We start from the raw sequence: 22,493 nt of genomic DNA, 5'->3' as shown, positions 1-22,493 counted from the left end.
AAATCACCTTTTCCCCCATTCCGATGCTCATTTTGTGTATCTGTGTATATATAAAATGCATTTGTTGTTTTTTCCAAGTCACTTTGCTAATTTTACTATAAATGAGGACTACCTGAGCAATTAACTGTTTAGTGAATCAAATAATTAAAAAAAACTGACGCTGTTTCTCAGGGAACGTAACCTCTACGTCATCGCGTTGGACTCTTTCCGGTTCGAATAGCAGCCATCTTGTTTCCCCTTGCAGGCTAAATAAAATAAATAATACGCTGAGCTGGACTTCACTTCGAACCCGTTAAAGAAAGTGAGTAAGAAATTAAAATTCATTTATATGTGGAGTGTTTACATGAAAGTTGTCCGTGTTGGCTGGAGGTAGCGGTAATTACTTCGCTTCTTTTCATTTGCTGTTCTTGACCAATAGACGATTGTTTTGGAAGATGAACATAGGCGCCATTTCCCTCCCCGCTCTCTGAGGCGCTTATTGGTGGCCCGCTGAAAGGATCACGGACGCTCAGGAAACTGATGTTTTGTGTCCACCATTTTGGCTCATATCCGAGCGATTGTCAGACACACTGGCTATTTGCTCCTGACCCCGAATGGCGCCAGTTGCAGAACGAACTTAGCCCTAAAAACCTTGATTGGTGGAATCTAGTCCGAGGTTTGATTGGTCTGAAGGACAGATCCAAACGTTGTCTTTATTGGTTAGACTGTTTCTTCCTAGCATTGCAAACCTTTGCAAACTTTCATATGTTGGAAGACTCGCTGTCAGCTGGTAATTAAAATTACACACGCTGAGCTGTACAGCGCTCATCAGTCTGTATCCCCAGCAAGCTAACATTAACTCCACTAACGTTAGCATAAAGTCACCGTCGGCAGTGACCATCCTATTAGCTAGTATGCTGCATGTGTCTCCCTACGCCTACTCCGTTAAGCATTTCACAGTGGATACACAGCACTACAGTGCATCTCAGTATTTTGTAGTTTATTTAGCATCCTTTGTGTGACGAATATATACCGGCTTCCGTATGCTAGCGTTGAATATAGCATTGAATTCAGTGGCTCCTGTTAGCCTCTGTGTTAAACCCAAACACCTTATAATGTAGCGACTTTTTGAAGTCAAACTCCGTGCTAAATGCTGGGGTGTTAAACAGCAAAGCTGCTCTAGTCTTCGTGTGAATTCCCTGTGATGACTATATCATGCCTTTGTTTCCACTATTTAGTACTTTGGGGAAAAAATCTTCACACAGTGTTCAATTAATGAATACAAATGTATTTTCAACCATACTAACCAAACAAAGTCACACAACATGAAGCTTCACCAAGTTAATATTTAGTTTAGTTATGCTTTAAACCTAACAGACATTCACCCCATTCTCATTACGACCTGTGTGCAAAAAACAATAGTCTCTTTGTGTTCCCACGAAAATAAGAACTTAATAAAGAATATGAGAGTTTAATCAGCTCTTATCAGCGGGGCAAAAACGGTGTGCAGCTTAGTAAACTTTATCTCTCTAGAGAAGGTATGCATTACGTCATCATTTGTGTGTAGGTTTAATTGAGCAGTTGAGATCATATTTAAAAAGCCTGGGATATTAGAACACCTTAGACAGCATAAGTAAGCTGTGTGCAAGTCACCCAGCTTACCATGTCGTTTTGCAGGTGCTCATGTGTTTTTTCCATGTTTGCAGGTGAATGCTTGGCCTGGCTACCCTCAGGGTAGCTGCTGTGTTTATGAAACCCAACGTCTACTTGGTGCATGTTTATCTCTAAACAGCGTCAGAGAAAGCAAACATGTTCCTGCTATGGGCAGTACAGGTCATGGGAAGGTCTCATTTCTGCGGTGACCTTGCCAGGTGTCATTACTGAGGCATTTTGGGTAGGCTGAATGCAGCTACAGAGAGCTGTTCGAGCATGGCAGCAGCAGTGGAGAGATTAGTCTTTGTGCAGCTCTGCTCTAATCATTAACTGGATGTCTGTAGTACCTGCTCTAGTCCCCATGCTCCTCACAAAAATAGTAAAGGGAACATTTAGCTTTGTTTCTCTTGAGTCTATCTTGTGCTCTCGCCCTCCCTCCACTTGTTCTACCCCTCCCATCCTGTAGCAACTCTCCTCTCTGTCCTTCTCCATCCTTCCGGTCCCCACTCCACCCCCACCACGGTTTTTCATTGATAGGGCAGTTTATTATCTCTCCAGACTTTTGTAGCTGGATGTGTTCCTCTCTACAGTCTGTATGTTTTTTTGTTTTTTTTTTTAAATTAAAGCTTAACCTTTGGGCTGCACCGCCACTTGGTCGCATCTCAGCAGTTTACTTTAAGCTTTTAACAGGTTTGCCCATTAGAAGTAGAAGCATTCACATCGTAGGTGGTGCATTAAACATCATGAGTTGTGCACATGAGTACTAAAATCACTCTCTTGAGTTGCAAACTAAAGGTTTTTGTGTCGAAAGTATGCACATTTAAGCAATGGAGACTTAACAAGAAGGACATTGTGTGACATTGCTGACATGGTTTTTTTGATGACGTTACCATTGTGGAAGTTGCTGTGAGCACAGTTTTTGGGGTCAAGACAACATTGTCTTTGTTTATGGGTTTTCACCCATATCTCTTAATTCTTGTTTATCCACAAATAGGATGAGAGTCAAATGAACTCTTTCTCTTTTTTTTTTCTTTTTTTTTCTCTCTGCCTTCTTCCACAACTGCTATCTAGTCAGCTGATTGTTCCATTTTGTACAAAGGCTCTCCATTGATTTGTTTTGCACAGAATAGTTTATTGTGTGTATTTCATTGACACTGTGTAAGATGTCATGGGATTTATAGTGGTTGCATTAAGTTGCCTCAAAAAATGAGTTGAATGGAGTTCATGTAGCTAATTCATATTCTGAATAAATAATGCATGACCATGCATGTAGACATATTTGTTCCTCTGTTAGAATAATATTAAGAGTGACGTGATCTCATTGTTAGAGGTAGGCTGGCTGGAGGTTAGATGTTTTCATTGTGTACCTGTGACTGTGAGCAAGGATAACTGAGAATGCAAGGACAAAATGTGCATGTGTGTGGGTGTGCATGTAAGACCGTGCACAGGTATGAGACAGGGAGTCTGCTTAGTATGCTTTTGTACTTTAAATCATGTGGATGCAACATGCGGCATCAATTCTGGCACTTGGTTCAGCCAATAAGGGACCCGCCTAGCTGTCTGCATCACATTGCCATCAGCCTGTACAAGCAGAGCGCAGGCGGGGCTTAGGGAGACATTTAGTTTGACATTGTAAATAAGCAGAGAGCAGTTGTCAGAGAGCAGCCCGTGGAAGCTTTTTCATCCGTCCAGCAGCAGGAGAAGTAGAGACCGCTTGAGGACAGACAATGGCAAGGCAAGCCACAACCAGCACACCCTCACTCACTCCCTGCAGAGCTTTCCACAACTTTATCTGCTCTTTTCCATCTATACTCATGTCTACTCTCTCTTCCTCTTTTCTTTTCCCTGACCCCTATCCTGCAGCTCAAGGTAACTTAGAGCAGGAAGTTGGCTGTCGGTAAAAGGGGGTTGGGCAGAGGAAAGAGGAGGAGCAGGGGATTTGTCAGAGCTGATTGGTGTGTGTGGCTACCAATAGTGTGTGAGGACACAGTCGTCTCATTGGTTTCGAGTATCGGAGTGAGGTGGGAGCTGGCTGTGAGGCGGGGTTTGAGTATCATGTAGCATGCTAGATTGATTACTCTTGAATGTTAAAGGGGAAGGAGGCTAGAGATTTTTGTCTGTGAGTCGGGAGTGCCGCTGTACTGTTTGCCTGCTGTTGCTCTGTTGCCTGCCGCTGTGCTGGTCCTTCTATTCCTTCTCACCTTCTTCTCTGCACCAGGCCAGGGGTCACCTCAAAGACAAACACATGGGAGAGGAGGAGGAGGGTTAGGGAGCAGAAAAGGAGGAGAAAGAGAGAGAAGGTCAGCGAGTTGAGGGGAATTGGGCTGAAGAGAAACAGCAGAGACGGGGTTGTATGTCTAGGTTGGAAGAGGACATTGGGAGGCTGTTGAAGGAGACGGGGCAATGTGTAAAGGCAGAGTGGGAGAGAGAGAGAAAAGAGGGAGGGGTGGAAGAAGGGGGGGCTCGCTCTTCGCTCTGTGTCCGGGCTTAAAGCCTTTTTAAAGCCAGCCAGAGTGCCTTTTGTCTGTTGATACGATCAGGGGGACTGAAGGAAGTGAAGGAGCACGAGAGTTTTTCTGTCAACCTCTGTGCTGCCTCTGCTGCTGCTTTCAAGGAGACTTGGACAGGGCTATCTGTTTCTCTCTACTCTGCTGTGCTCCAGGTCGTTCACCATGAAGGGCACAGGGGTAAGTCTGACAGCTGAACACATACACAGCGAGAAGACCTTAAGTTGTCTTTGGTTTTTGGTTTTTTTTCAAAAAAAAAAAAGTCCACTTTTTGATGTTTCTCCATCACTCTGCAACGATGAGATGTCTGTCCTTTACAGCCATCCTCACCCCTCCCCCCCCATTTCCTCCCCCTCCCCTCACCTGTCCTGTAGTTCTCACCTTGGGAGATTGGTGTTGTGCAATTTGTGTATTTACGTGCATGGCTGTCATCTACGTCCTTCATTTGTCATTTCAGTGCTATATGGTTTTACAGAACGGTGTTCATAAAATAATATAGCTGTTTAGCATTATGTTTTCATCGTCGAATTTCACTTTGCATTATTGCTCTGTCTTTGGATGTCACTTGTTTTGACTTTGGACCAGTGTGCACACAAACACGCTTCACGTACTCAGTGCCCCGTTATCGACTGCATAGAAGTGCACGGCAGCCAGATACTGACTTTGTGCTTAGATGCACTCTGCTGTTTCGGTGGTGTCCTTGGGCCCTGTGGCCACAGAGTCTTGGGGTCGCTGGCCAAGACCCCACTTTTTCTCCTAATGTCCCAATTAACATTTTCATGGCAGATGGTGGCGCAGAGTTCAGCAGCAAAGAAGACATCCATGTTAAAAGAAGATTTGCTGTATATGTGGAGAGGATATCTCTGAGAGTTGTTGTCACTGTTGGCGTCAGTAGTCCCCAGGGGTGGAGGTGCAGCTGGTTGCAGTGACCTCAGGACCCCCCAGGCCCCTCACCATGACAGTGCCAGACACCCAGATGGGACAGCCTGTCAGCTTGTCAGCTTCAGGGGCAGAGGAGGCTAATAGTTTGATCTGATCTCTTCTGATGGAATCTGTGTAGGGTGCCTCTTCTCTCACTTTGCCTCTGACTCCGTGCCTCTCTCCTCCTTTTCTCCCTAATTGAAAGTTTCCATTGGTGCCTTTGACAAAGCAAAGTCCCGTTGGGGAAAGAGCGAGCAAGCGAGGGAGATTGAGAGAGGGAGACTAAAAATAACTCTTAAGTTGAAGCCCTCGCTGCCAAATCCCAGGGTTGGCTGCGGTCTGCATGAGATTTGAATATCATTTGTACCCTACGCCAAACCATAGGCACACCAGGGGAGGAAAAAGTAAACAAAACACGCAAACCTCTTGCACATAGCTAGGCCTTTCCGCTCATCACTAAGGTGACCACAGCAACTGTAGGTTTACTCTTTTGTTCCCGCCCCCACTGTGCTCTTACATGTGTACACTTTCACTAAAGACAGTGTGTGTCGGCACCCAGGGGGAGTCGGCCGTATCCCAGCTTGTAATATGCAGGTGCCTTTAGCCCTGCCTACTTTGACGCCAGAGACTGGGCCTAGCATTGGATGAAGGTCATAGGAATGTGAGATTGACTCCTGCAGTCTCTCCAACCGCACCGAGAGGGAAACATGCAGAGGGAAGGAGAGGCCCAAGAAGAAGTGAAATTAAAAGCGGGATGCAGAGCACAGCTAGTATGTACATTATGTGGTGTTTTCATTAGGCTTCTTAGAAAGTACACCGCCTGAACCGCTAGGGTCACTTAAGTGCTGCAGTGAAAGTTGGAAAACCTGCTCTTTTCTATCCTCCCCCTCTCCCTCCCCTTCTCTCTTTCATCTCTCTCTCTCTCTCTCCCTCCCCCCTCTCTGGTTTCTCTCCTCTGTTGAATGACCTTGGGAGATCAGTGACTAGCACTTCCTGGAGTTGGCTTGAAGCAGAACCAAGGGCAAAGTTTACAGGGCCGTTGGGTCGGCTAGATCGGTCCGGCCATGCCAAAAGGATGTTACGCTGTAGGTCAAAGTGAGCATGTGTGTCATTAAAATCCTGTCTGTTCATATTTAATTGTACCACCATCTGTGAAACCACTGCGTGCATTTGAGTAATTAATCTGTAATTCCTGGCTGCAAACTTCTTGTTTTTTGTTTTTTCCTGAGTAGATCATTTACCCTGTATGCTGTATCCTTGCCAGTTTATTTCTGACTGGTATTTGTGATCGGGTTCAGCACGGTTAGTGCTTTAATATTTGAGAATCTGTGGATACGCTCATTGGATTTATGACCACGATTTAACATCAGTGTTTGTTAGTGTGACGTTTGTTACTTAGGCTGTATTTGTTCCAACAGACTGAGTGCACTAAATCAGGATAAAGCTGTCTTATTAAACAGTCATCATTAAACATTGGTTAGGTTCTCAAATGTCCAAATGACATAGCTTGGTTTATGTGAGCACTATACTGAGTTTTCTGCTTAGTGATCTAGTTGAAATCTAGCAGATTTCAACCTTAGGTGACCTTCCTCCAGAAATGCCCACTCTGCATCACTGACAGTTTTGTGACAAAGCAGCATGTGGAAATTTAACTTCTTGCCTAAGACCTCTCAGTGGACCAGTGACTATCCAATAGCTGGTATTATATCTTAGGAAAAAAAATCTCACCTTTCTTCTTGGTGGTAACTAGTCTATGTGGGTATGTATTTACTCTTTGTCCAGGCTGACATGTGAAAGTGTGAAGGGTACAATGCAGAAGGTTACTCTGAGGTTATAATACGCACAGAAACTGAAAGTAATCTATTTCTTCTGTCAACTCAGTTGTCTTTATATGTGCAAAGATATGATAACCTTGGGAATTGAAAGGAGAGTTGTAAAGCAAGAAGTCACTCTTTAAAACTACAACTGCTGTAGTAGCTGTCATGCAGTTGTACACTAATCTGAAAAAATGGTGAGGCAGCGATAACTCTTTATATTCATATTTAATATTATTTTAAAAATGGTCAACCGGCTTTGAAGATTCAGTATAAATATATAAAGGTTCAGTATATGATTCACTTTATCTTAGCTTTACATTTGCTTACACGTGACGTGACAGAGAGATCTGAGATGAGCTGCCTGCTTCTTCATCATCCATGGCGGTGATAGCGATACTGAAACACCTCAGTGAAAAGTTCACTCGGTAGCCTCGAGTGGGGCTTCAGGTCCTCCCACACTGCCTCGACTTGTTCACTTTCAAATATGCTCCTCAGAATTGGGCTCAGTTTACACAGATTGTCAGGTCATTAAGAGGGCAATTAAAAGCAGAACATTTCACTTTAACTAGAAGCCAGTTAATTAATTCCAACTCTGTTATCTCGCACATTGTCACTGTGCAGAAAGAAGCATGTTACTTCTTCTTTTCTCGTTCACTTATCTTTAAAAAAAGAAAAAAACAAAAACGGATCAGCCAAGCGATACGATCTCCTTGTTTCCAGTTTGCTGCATTTCTGCCTGCCATCAAGCCGGTGTCCTATCGGGTTTATTTGGACAGGAATTGAAAGCTCATGTAAAGCGGTGTGATGTCAGAGTTCGAGCGAGACGCCAGTGCTGCTGTGAATGGCCACTTAATGTGACGTGCCAGAAAGAGTGGGGAGGGAGGTGAGGATGAGATAGAGATGCAGGGCCCGGCTGGCAGAACAGCATTAGCGCTGATTCAGCTGCTGGAAGCCGAGCAGTGTTGACTTTCTCAAAGAGATCAGGTGAAAGTAAGACAAGACAGAAAATGCAAGAAAAGCATACTCGTGAGTGATAAAGGGAGAAGGGAAGCGCTAGGAGAAGAGACTGTAGAGCTGCTGAAGGAGGAAGAGCAAGTTGCTGTGTTGGAACGAAGTCGACGAGGTCGAGACGTTTGTCCTCAAAGATGCACACATAGAAAAGAGCTGAAGGAAACCCAACACCAGCGATTCTGTCTCGATGACCTGATGAAGGACAACAGAGCTGCAGGGAAGAGGAGAAGAGAGAAGCACAGCAGAGAACAACACCATGTACCCTAATATAGCAACAGCAGCAGATTAGAACAACACAGCAGGAATGAGCTTGTCAATTTCATTGCGTGATTCAACAGAATAATTTGGAATTTTTAGCAATAGCGAGTCTGCTTCAAAGCAAACACAAGCACAACATTTACAGAGACTTTATCTTGAGTGACTGATAACGCTCCCCATAAGTAGTAAGAAGTGAACTGGACTAGCAAGAAAATTCCATTTAAGTAGCGCTTTAAAGCTTGCTGAACTGAAATATGGAGGTAAATGGTGCTTATCCCTTCAGATAAAATAAGCCATCTTGACTTTGCATCAATCTCCAGACCTTTTTCGTGTCTTACAGTGTTGACATTTATTAGCTTTTGAGGAGATTCAACATTTTTTTTTTCGTGCAGAGGATAGCCCCATTCACTGTGTTTATTTGACAAGGGTAGGCCCAGACCATAGAAGGTGTTGCACAAAGTCAGCGGAATCGGCTCCCACGCAAACTTTCCGTTGATGCAAAGCATTGGGCAATTTGGTTATGCAGTTATATACTCGGTAGAATATGCTACCAAGCTGGAGGAGCAATGCTCAAGGGCATGTTGACACTTAGCCTTCTCTTCTCTCTCGCTTATATTGTTCTGTTGCTTCTTTCCTCTCTCACGCTTTAGCATGCCTCTCCTCACATATGCTTTCTCATTTCTTCTCACATAGCGACTTCCCCTGCACCTCCCCTCCCTCTTTTTGCCGCTGTGGTTAATGTAGTTGCGTATATTTACATTGAAGGTCACAGGGTCAGAAAGAGGTAGTTGGGGGTTTGTGTGTGGTTTGATATTAGCACACTCCTCTAACAGCTTTAGTTTATGAGAAGTGAGGTGTATAAGGGCGCAGGAGGAGGAACTTGGGAGGTTTATGTGTTTTATAGTTGCCGTTTTATAACTGATAGGGCTTCTGTAATCCTAAGCCTAATTATTTGTTTCTCATCGTCTTATTTTGCCCCAGTTTGAACCACATAGTCTCACATATAATGCACATTCATTGATACCAAATTGTTTTGTTTACAAGATGATGTGTTATGTGGATGATGCTTATTTTGTTCATCCCGTCTTTGGGTTCATTTTGTTGCAAGGTACTTGGAGGCAGCAAAAGAACTGGCAGAGGTCAGTCCACCTGTCTTATGTGGGAAGAATGGAGGAATAAAAAAAACTACAATTCCCATCAGTCATTCCTGCCCTGTGGGATGCTGGGATTGTTCTGGAGACTGCAGGTTTTCAATCAACCTTGAAATGCAACTGGACACTGGAGCGTCAGACAGGGAAGGAGAGACACTGTCAAGGTCAATCACTAGCCTGGCATGCCATAGCTACAAGCGGCCTGATTGATTTATATAAAGCCCCCTCTCCCCCCTCTCTCACCCGGCATTCTGTCTTATTGATTTAGGCTACTGTCTGTCGAAAACTGAACAACAGAACAGGATGCAGCAGTGCTTCTTCTATATTATTCTACTGATGCAACTTGCAGGAGAGTCAATCTTTCCTGTCAAAAATCAATCAGGTAACGAGCCTGCATGCAGAATCAGTCGTTCATTGGTTTAAAATATTTATAACTGCACTTAAGCGCTGCAGTTAAAAGAGCTGATGTGGCCCCAAAGTCAAACAGTCCCTTACAACAAAGCTGTGACTGAACCTAGAGGGAGAGACACTGGATGGCGTGTTTGAAAGGCTGTTTCTTGTAATGTATTGGTCTGTCAGCTGAACCAGACATGGAACTATTCATGCTTGTTGGCCCAGGGTGAGAAAAGAAAAAGAAGCGCCCCCCCCCCCCCCCCCCCCCCTTCATTCTTCTAACATTTTCTTTATAGTGACATATCTCCTTTTCTACCACTCTGTGTCTCCCTTTTTCTGTCTTGTTTGACCCACATTGCTGGTTTGCATAGCAGTGTCGCTGTGGCCCTGTCTGTCTCTTACTTCCCCCAAAGTATCTGTCTAAAGCCTTTGGCACTTTGTCTTAGCGCTGGATTAATGCTGAACTGGACAAGGCACTAGCCCTCCCACAGCAACACACACAAACACATCCGGTCTCTCTTGAGTAGCTTTACACACTCATCTCTTGTTCTGTACCTTCACGTTTCTCCGTCTTCTCCCTCCTGCTCAATCTTTTCATCGAGGTACGGAGAAAAGGGGGAGAGTGAGGTGGAACAATCAGGGCACTTGAAGCTCTACATGCTCAGACAGGCCGGCTAATATTCCTCCAGCAGATTCCTGGCATGCCATAGTAACCTGCTGGATCCTCTTTCAACCGTTGGATCCTCTGTAGGAGCTCTGGCTGTGTTAGCAGTAATTTATTTCAGTTTATTTGGATGGTTTGTATCTCTGCGTGTCTTCACAATTTGTCAGTTTGCAATTAGGTTGTTTCTTTATGGCACACTCTTGCATCTGTTGCTTCAACACTGTTCACTTGCGGGCTCACCAAAAGCAGTTGACTTGCACATGATGTGCTTGTTTGTAGAGGAGCTGCAGCTATGTGCCAAAGGTGAGGGACCCATTCATAATCGTGGAGTGCGCAGCCAGTCTATTGGTGGGTTCTTAGGCTTGTCAACATCCCACAGGGACAATAATAGAAGCCTGCCGGGGTTCTATTTTCAATTTCACTGTATTATAATTACAGACTTTGATAGGATATGTGGTTCTGACACACAGGAAGAGCTCTGTGCAGTAAGGCCTTGTTTTGCAATGGTATTACATTCTTGATCTGTCTCCGAATCTCCATATCGCTTGTTTTTTGCTTTGAAATGATCGATCATTTTCTTGTATCCATCATCTTCTTTCTCTTCTTCTCTTTGAGCAGATTAGAAGATGTCTGGAGATGGTTTTGGAGCCACGGGCAGCGATGCCCAGCAAACACTGCAGTCCTTCTGGCCTCGTGTCATGGAGGAGATCAGGAACTTGACTGTGGTACGTAACACTCATGCAAACAGACAAATAATGCAGAAAAAAAGGAAAAAGTTGCAGTTTCAGCTTTATTCTGTACTTAACTGTATCAATCTGTTGTCCTCAGAAGGATTTCCGTGTGCAGGAGTTGCCTTTAGCCCGAATCAAGAAAATCATGAAGTTGGATGAGGATGTGAAGGTAAGAGGAGAACCTGAATAATGAAACTGAGAGAGAGGGTGTGTATTAAAAAGAACTAGATATCTTTATTACTATGCCTTTCACGAAGGGTGTGCCATACTTGTTTTAAAGAACATGCTATCAAAAGTGGGAAACATGTAGCTTAATCCTAGGCCCCCCAAAAAAAAAAAAAAAAAAAAAAGTATCTTGTGAGGTGATACTCCACTTCCCTGCAGATATATTTTCTCGTGGTGTTTTTTGACAGACGTGCAATAAAGAGCTCTGTCCAGCGCGTTGGGTCAAAACGTTCCATAGCTGGTGATTTGGGTTGTGTCTGGTAACTGTGAAGTTACATAATATATAATTCACATACCAGACCACACGGTGACCTGTCATGATCCATCTATATGGAAGAAACTACTCCAGTCCCCTGGGACAGGACAAATTATGGCAAAATGTAGTTCTGTTGTTTTCGTTTAATTGGTTGCCCCTTTGATATTTCTAGTTTAACTTTATTTTCTGACAAAAACGTATTGCTGTGTTGGAAATTGTTGATTCAGTTGAAGCTTGGTTCTTATCAAGTTGTTGGTCTGTGGCTTTTTGTGCTCAGACCACTCAATAAATGGACTCAAAGATGCAATTATTATTTCATAATTAAAGATAATTTTTCAATTAAAAAGTTGTATCAACTCTTTGCATTCAGCAGCCACTGGTGATAGTAGCTCTTTTTTTTTTTTTTTTTTTTTTTTTTTTAATCAAATGGGTTTACGTTAAAACATTATCGATGCGTGAAGGAATAATTGGGCATCATTTTGTGACATTGCAAGACCTGCAGTGTAGCAAGTAGCTAATTAATGTGATTTTATGTAGAAAGCTGCTAATGCAGACATTTGTAGCAGTGAACTGCTTTTTGGTTTTAAGATTTCTCTTTTTCCACTTGTGGAATTTTTAAAATATAACCCACTTTGCTGGGAATTGCACTTCATGTTAATGGCTAAAATGAACCAGAAGAATATCACAAGTTATTACAGATAAAAGCATTGATTTGGGCCATATTGTAATACCACTGCTACATTTGAAGATCTGCTCAGGTTAATGTGGCTTTTTTTCTTTTTTTTTGATGTGACAGAAGGAACCACTCCACCAGGCAGTTACGAGTCATGGAGGAGTGGTTCCCCCCCCCATTACACCTGATTGTCAGTCAGAATTGTTCATAGCCTCTAAAAAGAAAGCCTCTGCTCTGTGTTTGTGTGTGGCTTGAGTATGTCGTGTCAAGAATGCTATCCCCTTAGTTAAGCAGCAGCTTACAGCGGTAAAGAGATCAGGAGATCACTAACATATCCGAAGGAAAGACTCTTCTGTCAGTCCTGACACAGCACCTTGCACAGATGCAGTGCAAGCATGTGTGAGTGTTATAGCGTCAGTACAACTGTTCATTTAAGCATTGCTTTTATGAACATATAAGAAATACATTTTTATGGGAATTGATTTTAGAGTTCAGTGCTTATGAGCAGAAAGAAATAGATTAAAAGTACCCACTCAACTCTGCGTAAGCATCTATGCTAGTAACTACGCAGTCTTTATTTAACAAGTGAATGTATGTTGGTTATTTTTGCAGCAGCTGTGACTTTGATATGGCCGGCTGTGACTGAGGTCCTGAGCGATTGCTGATGTTTGATTGATGGACTGTGGGTGTGTTTAACCAGGTGTAACACTATCTCTACTGTACAGATGATCAGTGCAGAAGCTCCGGTCCTGTTTGCCAAAGCAGCTCAGATCTTCATCACAGAGCTCACCCTCAGGGCGTGGATCCACACCGAGGACAACAAGCGACGCACACTACAGGTTATAGACATTTCTTTTTCTTTATATTTAAACTCCTCCATATGACATGCTTTTTTGTAATCCTTAGCAAATCCTACTTTAAGTGGATTGGACCTCCCGATACACACACAGCCCCAGTTGTAATACCCACACTCTGACATCAATTGGCTATCTTTTTGGTTTCGTGCTTCTTATTCACTAAGTGCCAGTGTCAGTGTGCATGTACAAGCAGAGACCCCATACCAGCATCCCCTTGAGGACGGTCTCTCTGTTAAGTTCCTTCTCCCTCCATTCACTTTAAAAGCAAATCCAGGCGGGTGCCGGTGACCCACTTTTCCCCTGGTGCCTTTTAGCATCCTCTGCTGTACCAGAGCTGAATAAAGGTGAGGCCTGGAAAGATACGGATGAAAAAGGAATCGGAGAACATGAAAGCACTGACGGAAGCGGTTGAGAAGAATCAGTCTGGAATATGTCTCACCTGCATGTCAAGTAGAGAAAAACTGTGGAGCAGAACATGAAAGCCCTTAAGTCCACTTTATCCATTCACATACCTCTGAGAGATTAGCAGTCCATGGATATGTTTGTGTATGCCAACGCAGGTAGAAAGAGGAGAAAATCTATCTTATCACAGTTTGTCTTGTGCTGAAGGCCTGCTTTGGAAGTACACTTGTTTTGCTGTTAATATAGCTCTGTCCCAAATGGTAGTTCTATGTTTTTTATTGGTCAAGAAACAGTTTTTTAGAGCTCTGCAGTGCACACTTTAAAATAGAAACTTCATCTACTGTGACTGTGCACACGTTAATTGCCTTGTACACTACAGATGACGCATTAGTTGCATGTGATGCTTCACTTCATGAATACAGGATTTTTTTTTTTCATTTCCCTAAGTGAGGGAAAGTGGTGCCCTCCATTTCCACACGCATACACATGTAGAGCCTGATCCTTTTGTGAAGAGGGCACGCCAATTGGGGTCACCATAGCAACGCTCATCAATAGAACAAGTGTGGATGTGACCTGATGTTACCAGATATTAATCAAGGTACTAAATATAGCCTCTAGTGAAGGGGAGGGTCACAATGGAGGGGGGTGGGGGGTCCTGACAGCCAATATCCTGTGGAAAATTCCACAGACACAGCACACTGGTGTGGATATAGGAAGGGGTATAGAAGCAGAGAATGTGCTCATGAGGGCAGGAAAATGTCATTCGTCCTCATTTACACTTATCTCACACACAGATGTGCGTTTCTCACTGTGGTCCTCTGGTGGTGGGTTTATTATTCCGTTTGCCTTTAGTAATGTTTTGTTTGGAGACAGTGTTATTTGAATCGCACAATAAATTATCAATCTGATCTGCTAGAAGTCAAAACTTGTGTAGAACAAAGACGTTTATGGGTAGATCAGCATGTTTTGGCTTGGGTGCCCTAGAGGTCGATTTGCATGTGGATAAATGTGTTACGGTGTTTTTGGTTCCCTGCTTAATACCTTTTTATATGATAACACTCATGAAGATGTGTTGGTCTAGAAACACAGTCCTTTTGTATACTGCATGTGTTGCTAGAGTTTTGAGCTGACTAACTGATTAAGCTCTAAACGTATCCTTTAAATTCAAATATTAAAGCAAACACCCATCTAAGTACTACTAGGAACTGTATACAAATCTCCCTTGTCTGGTTGTTTTGGGAGTGATGACCTCAGACCTAGAGGCATGTTTATAAATAGGTGGCTGCGCATATAGAATTGGCATACTAAAGCGCTGACCTCTTTGCTTGACTTTCTCTTTATATTTTATATTCACAGAGGAATGACATTGCCATGGCAATAACAAAGTTCGACCAGTTTGACTTCCTGATTGACATCGTGCCCCGGGACGACCTGAAGCCCCCCAAACGACAGGTAGGAAAGCGGCCTCATTATAGTATTTATTACCTACACTGTGACAGGGAAACAGCTGGTATCTCATTAAAGTTACCACAGGATAAAGAGCTGATGATTTGGGTATTCATCTCAGGTACTTTCCATTGTTGGCAACCTGGAGGTGCTGTAAACATCCTTGACTGGAAGCTGAGGTTTTGACAGCGAGGGCTTTCAGTCGGATGTTTGCAGCGTCTTATTGCCTCAGACCGCCAACAGTAACCTCAGTGATTAAACTAGTTTGTGGAAGCTGGTACCATACAGTGTCTGCTATAACAAAGTGTTAAAACCATGGCTCCGGTCAGGACATGACTCAATGAAGATGCTGAAAGAAAACTGCTTAAAATGTTATGGCAGGCGATTAATGGCCAATATCAGTTACATTAAATTGATGTATAAGGAACTTTCAAAGGTGGAAGAGTGAGATATTTAAATTTGCTGTCACGTAGACTGTCTCCAGACATGTAAACATCCTACACTCTCAGCTGTGTTGTCATGGAGCTGGGAGAGGGGTGTTTACGCTTCTGGTGATGGAGAAACCTCATCCAGACGAAGCCTGCTCATTAGTGAATTACAAAACAAAATGATATGGGTCGGTGTTTATGGACAGTTTATTGGGTTTTAAGTTTAACACCTGTATACCAGCTCAGCATTTAAGGTGCTGAACTGCCCTGATTTATCTGACAACCCTGATGTTACATTTCTGTTGCTGGACCAGGGAAAGCATGCCAGCGGTTATCACATTATTAAGTTTCATTCGATTTGTAAGTTACCCCTTTAGCATTACAGGTTGTAATACTGAAATTTTAAGGCTGATTAGCACCAACACATCACCTCAGCATGCCTCCGGACTTGCATTGCATGTTATCAACCAGTATGGATGGATCTTGTACCCAGATTACGTTACTCTTCCCCAGTCACATCCCATCAGTTATTTATCAGACTCGGTCTACCGTTACACCGGTAAAAATAATTCATGGAGATGCAACGGACTGATAGGCGTCCAATGTGTGTATATTTCTCAGGAGGAGATGCGTCAGTCTGTTGCTCCAGCAGAGCCAGTGCAGTACTACTTCACCTTGGCCCAGCAGCCCGGAGCCGTGCAGGTGCAGGGCGCACAGCAGGGCCAGCAACCTGCTGCGCAGACAGCGGCGACCATCCAGCCCGGACAGATCATCATCGCACAGCCGCAACAGGGACAGGTACGGTTAGCAATGTGCTTTGTAGTGCACGTCGCAAGGAAACACTCAAAGTGAAACCACCTGCAAAAACTAATTCTGCAAAATCCCCGTTAGACTCATGTATGGTACTTTAGAGGGGGAAAAAAATTGGTTTCATTGTGTGCTGGAGTAACACCTGAAAGATGACCTCTTTCTAGAAGTCCTCTTCCTAGAAGTCCTAGGAGTCTCATATTTCTTGGATTGACTCACTGGATTTATTGATATTATTCGTAGCTAACATGTAGGAGCTGACCACTCTCCTGCCAGCAGGATTAATACGGCATCGAAACACACCCAGCAAATCCAGCTTTACACATACATGGACACCTTGCACACAGGGAACAGAACGTTCCCTGATCTCTTATTTACTCAACTTTAAATACGTCTTATTAAGTAATTTACACAGTTACTGTAATATTGAGTCCAAAATAGAGGCGTTGTATAGCAGCATATCATATTAGTGAGAGAGGGGTATATTCTGCCCTAGAAACTTGTCCTCAACTTCATAAATACTTCCTGTTTGAGCTAAAAGACAGGAGAAACTGTGAATCAATAACCTCTTAATGGAACAACATCCCCATTTATATACAAACAAATACACACTCAGAGTCCTAGGATGAGGTTTTTCTCCTGAGGGTTCTGCATTTTCACCACCCATCGAGATAACAAGCACACATATGTAGGGGCACCATTCAGTTCATCTCTCTAATTATTTCATTCCTGCTACTTTTTCTGCTGAGCACTCCTCCTCTCCGGTTTGCACTCTGCATGTCATGTAGCCTTGCTGCTGGGCTGGTGTGATGCTTCATGCTGCTTCAGCACACTGCCTGTAGCTGAGCTGTCATACTTGTTTAGACCTGGTGTGATTCACACTCCTGCTCCTGCTGCAGTCCCAAGCCACACTTTGACATTAACCTTATGTAAACGCAATCTTTGACTGTTTACAAGGTGGCACTTCAAAAAGGTGAGATTTTAACTCAGTTTTAAATTAAAATCTGTGAAATTTTGAAGCTTTGCAACATTTCTCTGATTGTTTTTATCCACTTAGTAATGTCAGGACTAAAGGTTACGTAGTTGTCTATTCAAATGACATAATTCCCATGTGAAAGACGGAGCTGATTGGATTACTTCTAACTCATCAGACAGATGTCATGTTTGGTACAACAGATTTGGAGTGCGCATTAAGGTGTTAGCAGTAGTCCTGCAGGATGAAGAAGTATAAGTCAGTGCAGAGATTAAAATGAGGCGAGTTCCCATTTCACATCCTTTATTTGTGCGTCTGTGTGTGGCGCTTTCAGCGTCACTGTCAGTGCTGTACCGATTCTGTCACTTTTCTCTCAGGCCAACAACCCTCAACAACTTAAAATCTGCAGTTGGCCTTTGTTGAGCTTCTGTAAATGCAACTGTGATGTATTTTATACATTTTTAACTACCTGTTCAGTTACCACCATGTTTTCTTTTTGTGTTTTTTTTTTTAACAATTTAATTTTTATCATTTCACATCATCCTTTTTATCAACCTCCTCCCGTTTTACTTGCATATTTCATAAACATGCTCGTAAATGTCATCAACTGCCTATATGCCACTGTTTGCTGCTCCTACATTTCAATCTTTCTCTGCATACGTGCCAGTTCCGCTTACGTTTTTGTGTTGAGTTTGTGCACTCGCTGCTTTCTCACTATGTGTCTTTCTCTCATTTTCCCATTTCTTTTCTGTCGGCCATCAGATGTTGCAAGGTGCCACCATGCAGCAGTTACAGCAGGTGCAGGTGCAATCACAGGGCACGCCCATCACGGTAAACACACATGCTTTCATATGTTTGCTAACCACACACAGAGAAAGAGGCCACTGCTTTGTGCCACAGCCTCTTAGGTGATGGCCGCCTACAAACTCTGTCCTGCTCAGGTGACTGAGGTCTTTAGGGGTGATTGTCACATGATCCTAACAAACATCACCTGCAGACAAAACAGAGAGAGAGGACGAACCTGCGTTTTCACGTTATGTCCCTGAATCTTATTGTGCCTGCTTAATAAGCTACTCGCAGACTTAAAATTTAAGGATACCTAGGCTTCCAACTCTTGGTTTAAGATTTATTGTACTCCAGAAAAGATAATGATTTACTGCTTCCTTGCTTAACTACATGCTTCTGCTACGTAAACAACCGGTGTCGTCTGTTTGTTTATCTGTGTTTTCTTCTCTTTTCTGCTCTTGTCTGCTTTAGAGTGCGCCTGTCACCATGCAGGTGGGTGAAGGCCAGCAGGTGCAGATTGTCCAGGCTGCCACAGCCCAGGGTCAGGCTCAGACAGCTCAAGCCCAAGGCCAGACCATGCAGGTCATGCAGCAGATCATCACCAACACTGGAGAGATCCAGCAAATCCCAGTAAGAAATGACAGGATGGAAAAGGAAATTATCAGTTTTGTTTTTTTTTTTAAAGAGAGATGATGGACAGTGTAATGTGTTTGCTGCATGATGTTGTTTGATATTGTGGTGCAAGACAAACATGTGAATTTAACATCCATCAGTATTTGATGTGAGCTGTTAAGTTCGAAAAGGTTAAAAATTCACTAGAGGAACGTTAAGGTTTCTCATTCCTGTAGTCCAGAGCAGGAAAATGGCTGTGACCTCTCTGCTCAAATGACCTTTTCTCTAAACCAAACTTTGTCTCCCCCTTGTGTCGGTTGGCTGTAGGTACAACTAAATACGGGACAGCTGCAATACATCCGCCTAGCCCAGCCCGTCTCTGGAGCACAAGTGGTCCAGGGGCAGATTCAGACTCTTGCAAACACCCAGCAGGTAACCCTACAACAGCAAGAAATCCAGCTGATGTCCAAGCACTTAGCTGTAATAAACTATGACTGGATGTGTTTACACTTGTCAGTTATGGTATGAAGCTGCTTGTGAATCCCAGTGAGTGAATAACTTGCTCTCTCTTTAGATCACACAGACAGAAGTACAACAAGGACAGCAGCAATTCAGCCAGTTTACTGATGGCCAGGTAACACGTGCAACAAATAAATACAATTTTGAAATTTTAGTGTTTTATTTGTTTTCAGGTGACAAATGGCACATTGTTCTTATTTACGCTTTTCTATCTTTCTTGGATTGTCTCATTTTAACTACTTAAACAACTGGCTGATAACCAGTGGACATTTGCACTTCTAAATCCTGTTAATTCAAACAGTAGAGGGAATTGTTATCAGAAGATCATAAATTAAATGTCTTATTGAGCATTTTTAATGTCATCTTGTAACAATGAAAGGTGTGTAATCCACTAAGATCTAATAAAAAAAGCTCACAGAAAACTGAACACACGCAACCTTAAACCTCGCCATCTTTCCTCCTTTTTCTCAGCAATTGTATCAGATACAGCAGGTGACAATGCCAGCAGGACAGGAGCTGACCCAGCCAATGTTCATCCAGTCTACCAACCAGACAACTGACACACAGGTCACGCAGGTCAGCACTGAATGAGCCCTGCCAGGAGACTTTCTCCTCTCACACATACAGCACGCACACCAGCCCACGCGATGCAGACGGATGCCATCAACTTTGACAAAAAGGACTCTCAATAATTCATTTTAAGCACGGCTCATTGCAACGAGGGACCTGAAATCTTGTAACACTCATGTTTTGTAATAAATTTACTACACTGGATCAAAAACCAAAGGGACGCTGATTGACTCTTTCACAATCATACGTTATGATCATCCAATCTTGTGCTTGTGTCACCCTTATTGAATGGATGACTTTACGTTGTGCAGCCACTTCCACAGTCCCTGACAACAGTCTTTGCACAGACTAAATTTATTTTTCTTCCCGTCATTTCCAACCTTTTACAGATTTTTAGACTATAAAGTGTTGATTCACACCTTGCTCTTCATTTGGAAATGAATTTGGAAAATGTCCGTCTTTGTCTACAGAAGCTGCTCTAGGTTTAGGGTAGCCATGGGAAGTTTTTATTTTTATTTTTATTTTTTATTATTATTATTATTATTTTTTATTATCATTATTAAAAAAAACCCACCTTACTCATTGTTTGTCATGTAGTTGGATAAAACTAAACCATATACCTCAGATATCACTTTATACACCAAGTCAATCTAAGGGATAGTGAAGAGGTTGAGGTTTAAGGATATTTTCATGTAGTTTGTTGTGTTTTCCATAATGATGATGACGCATGACTTTACGTTGTAAGGGCTTCAAACTGTACAGGCTATTTGTGAATGTGATGTTTGCGATGGAAGCACACGCACATTCATCCTTACTCTTCTGATTATTTCCCCCCCCATCCCTTTGTCCTTAGAGTGGGGAAACTTTTTTCTGCCTCTATGCAGTTTCACACAGCCCTCTCGGCTTGGGTGGTTTTCGAGTCTCGAGTCTTGTGCCCCGGTTTGAGTCTCATGTACAAACACATGACTCCGTCTGGAGGGGGAAAAGCACCCTTTTTATAGAACTCTCCTTGTTTTCAATGAGTGTTTTTCTTTTGGCTTAAAATGATGTTTGGCCCGATATATTGCCCATTATTTTTTTATTTTTTTTGTACAGTAATGAGTATTATCAATGTTATTATTATTGTTGTTTTTGCATGTAGTTCAAACTGCCAGCATGACATGCAATAGATAGGTACAATTTTATTTTTGATGTTCCTGTTTTTTTTGTAAACAAACTTTGTGACGACAAAAAAAATTAAAAGCCATACCTTCTCAACTTGGTCTGTTTGGTTATCTTTGAGTTTGTGTTATTAAGAGCTAATCTACGTCTCCATTGTTTATTGTTTTCGGGCAGTTAAGCACCTTGCTAGTATACAGGGAGACAGGAGAGAAAGTCACCAGGACCACGAGATAGGACTGAACCAACCTAGGCATCACCATATGCTATATTTACAGGTAGACGCGTCCCACCACAACAGGTCTTTGCCATATACAGGGAGTGCAGAATTATTAGGCAAGTTGTATTTTTGAGGAATAATTTTATTATTGAACAACAACCATGTTCTCAATGAACCCAAAAAACTCATTAATATCAAAGCTGAATGTTTTTGGAAGTAGTTTTTAGTTTGTTTTTAGTTTTAGCTATTTTAGGGGGATATCTGTGTGTGCAGGTGACTATTACTGTGCATAATTATTAGGCAACTTAACAAAAAACAAATATATACCCATTTCAATTATTTATTTTTACCAGTGAAACCAATATAACATCTCCACATTCACAAATATACATTTCTGACATTCAAAAACAAAACAAAAACAAATCAGCGACCAATATAGCCACCTTTCTTTGCAAGGACACTCAAAAGCCTGCCATTCATGGATTCTGTCAGTGTTTTGATCTGTTCACCATCAACATTGCGTGCAGCAGCAACCACAGCCTCCCAGACACTGTTCAGAGAGGTGTACTGTTTTCCCTCCTTGTAAATCTCACATTTGATGATGGACCACAGGTTCTCAATGGGGTTCAGATCAGGTGAACAAGGAGGCCATGTCATTAGTTTTTCTTCTTTTATACCCTTTCTTGCCAGCCACGCTGTGGAGTACTTGGACGCGTGTGATGGAGCATTGTCCTGCATGAAAATCATGTTTTTCTTGAAGGATGCAGACTTCTTCTGTACCACTGCTTGAAGAAGGTGTCTTCCAGAAACTGGCAGTAGGACTGGGAGTTGAGCTTGACTCCATCCTCAACCCGAAAAGGCCCCACAAGCTCATCTTTGATGATACCAGCCCAAACCAGTACTCCACCTCCACCTTGCTGGCGTCTGAGTCGGACTGGAGCTCTCTGCCCTTTACCAATCCAGCCACGGGCCCATCCATCTGGCCCACCAAGACTCACTCTCATTTCATCAGTCCATAAAACCTTAGAAAAATCAGTCTTGAGATATTTCTTGGCCCAGTCTTGACGTTTCAGCTTGTGTGTCTTGTTCAGTGGTGGTCGTCTTTCAGCCTTTCTTACCTTGGCCATGTCTCTGAGTATTGCACACCTTGTGCTTTTGGGCACTCCAGTGATGTTGCAGCTCTGAAATATGGCCAAACTGGTGGCAAGTGGCATCTTGGCAGCTGCACGCTTGACTTTTCTCAGTTCATGGGCAGTTATTTTGCGCCTTGGTTTTTCCACACGCCTCTTGCGACCCTGTTGACTATTTTGAATGAAACGCTTGATTGTTCGATGATCACGCTTCAGAAGCTTTGCAATTTTGAGACTGCTGCATCCCTCTGCAAGATATCTCACTATTTTTGACTTTTCTGAGCCTGTCAAGTCCTTCTTTTGACCCATTTTGCCAAAGGAAAGGACGTTGCCTAATAATTATGCA

The 22,493-nt window shown here is 42.8% G+C and overlaps 1 protein-coding gene across 7 annotated transcripts; it reads left to right on the top strand.

Annotated features, from left to right (window-relative positions):
- The first annotated feature begins 150 nt into the window (after nt 1-150).
- nfyc (nuclear transcription factor Y, gamma) lies at nt 151-20,896 on the top strand. 7 transcript variants are annotated; one of them, XM_086281055.1, is made up of 11 exons: nt 151-301; nt 10,973-11,079; nt 11,186-11,254; nt 12,965-13,078; nt 14,855-14,950; nt 15,994-16,170; nt 17,915-17,983; nt 18,410-18,568; nt 18,878-18,982; nt 19,125-19,184; nt 19,541-20,896. In XM_086281055.1, exons 2-11 carry the CDS (start codon nt 10,981-10,983, stop codon nt 19,658-19,660), a joined length of 1,068 nt encoding a protein of 355 aa, XP_086137181.1. In that variant the 5' UTR covers nt 151-301; nt 10,973-10,980; the 3' UTR covers nt 19,661-20,896. The 7 variants fall into 7 exon arrangements, with proteins under 7 accessions (XP_086137181.1, XP_086137184.1, XP_086137178.1 ...); XM_086281052.1 differs by having other exon boundaries at nt 152-301; nt 11,183-11,254; XM_086281054.1 differs by lacking the exon at nt 151-301 and adding an exon at nt 3,251-3,367 and having other exon boundaries at nt 11,183-11,254.
- The last annotated feature ends 1,597 nt before the right edge of the window (nt 20,897-22,493 follow it).

The sequence above is a fragment of the Aulonocara sp. 'chitande type north' Nkhata Bay genome, linkage group LG22, assembly GCF_057382095.1.
Source record: "Aulonocara sp. 'chitande type north' Nkhata Bay isolate Kocher_YH1m ecotype deep benthic linkage group LG22, A_spYH_male_GT1.1, whole genome shotgun sequence".
Lineage (NCBI taxonomy): Eukaryota > Metazoa > Chordata > Actinopteri > Cichliformes > Cichlidae > Aulonocara > Aulonocara sp. 'chitande type north' Nkhata Bay.
This window is presented reverse-complemented; position numbering and strand designations above follow the sequence as displayed.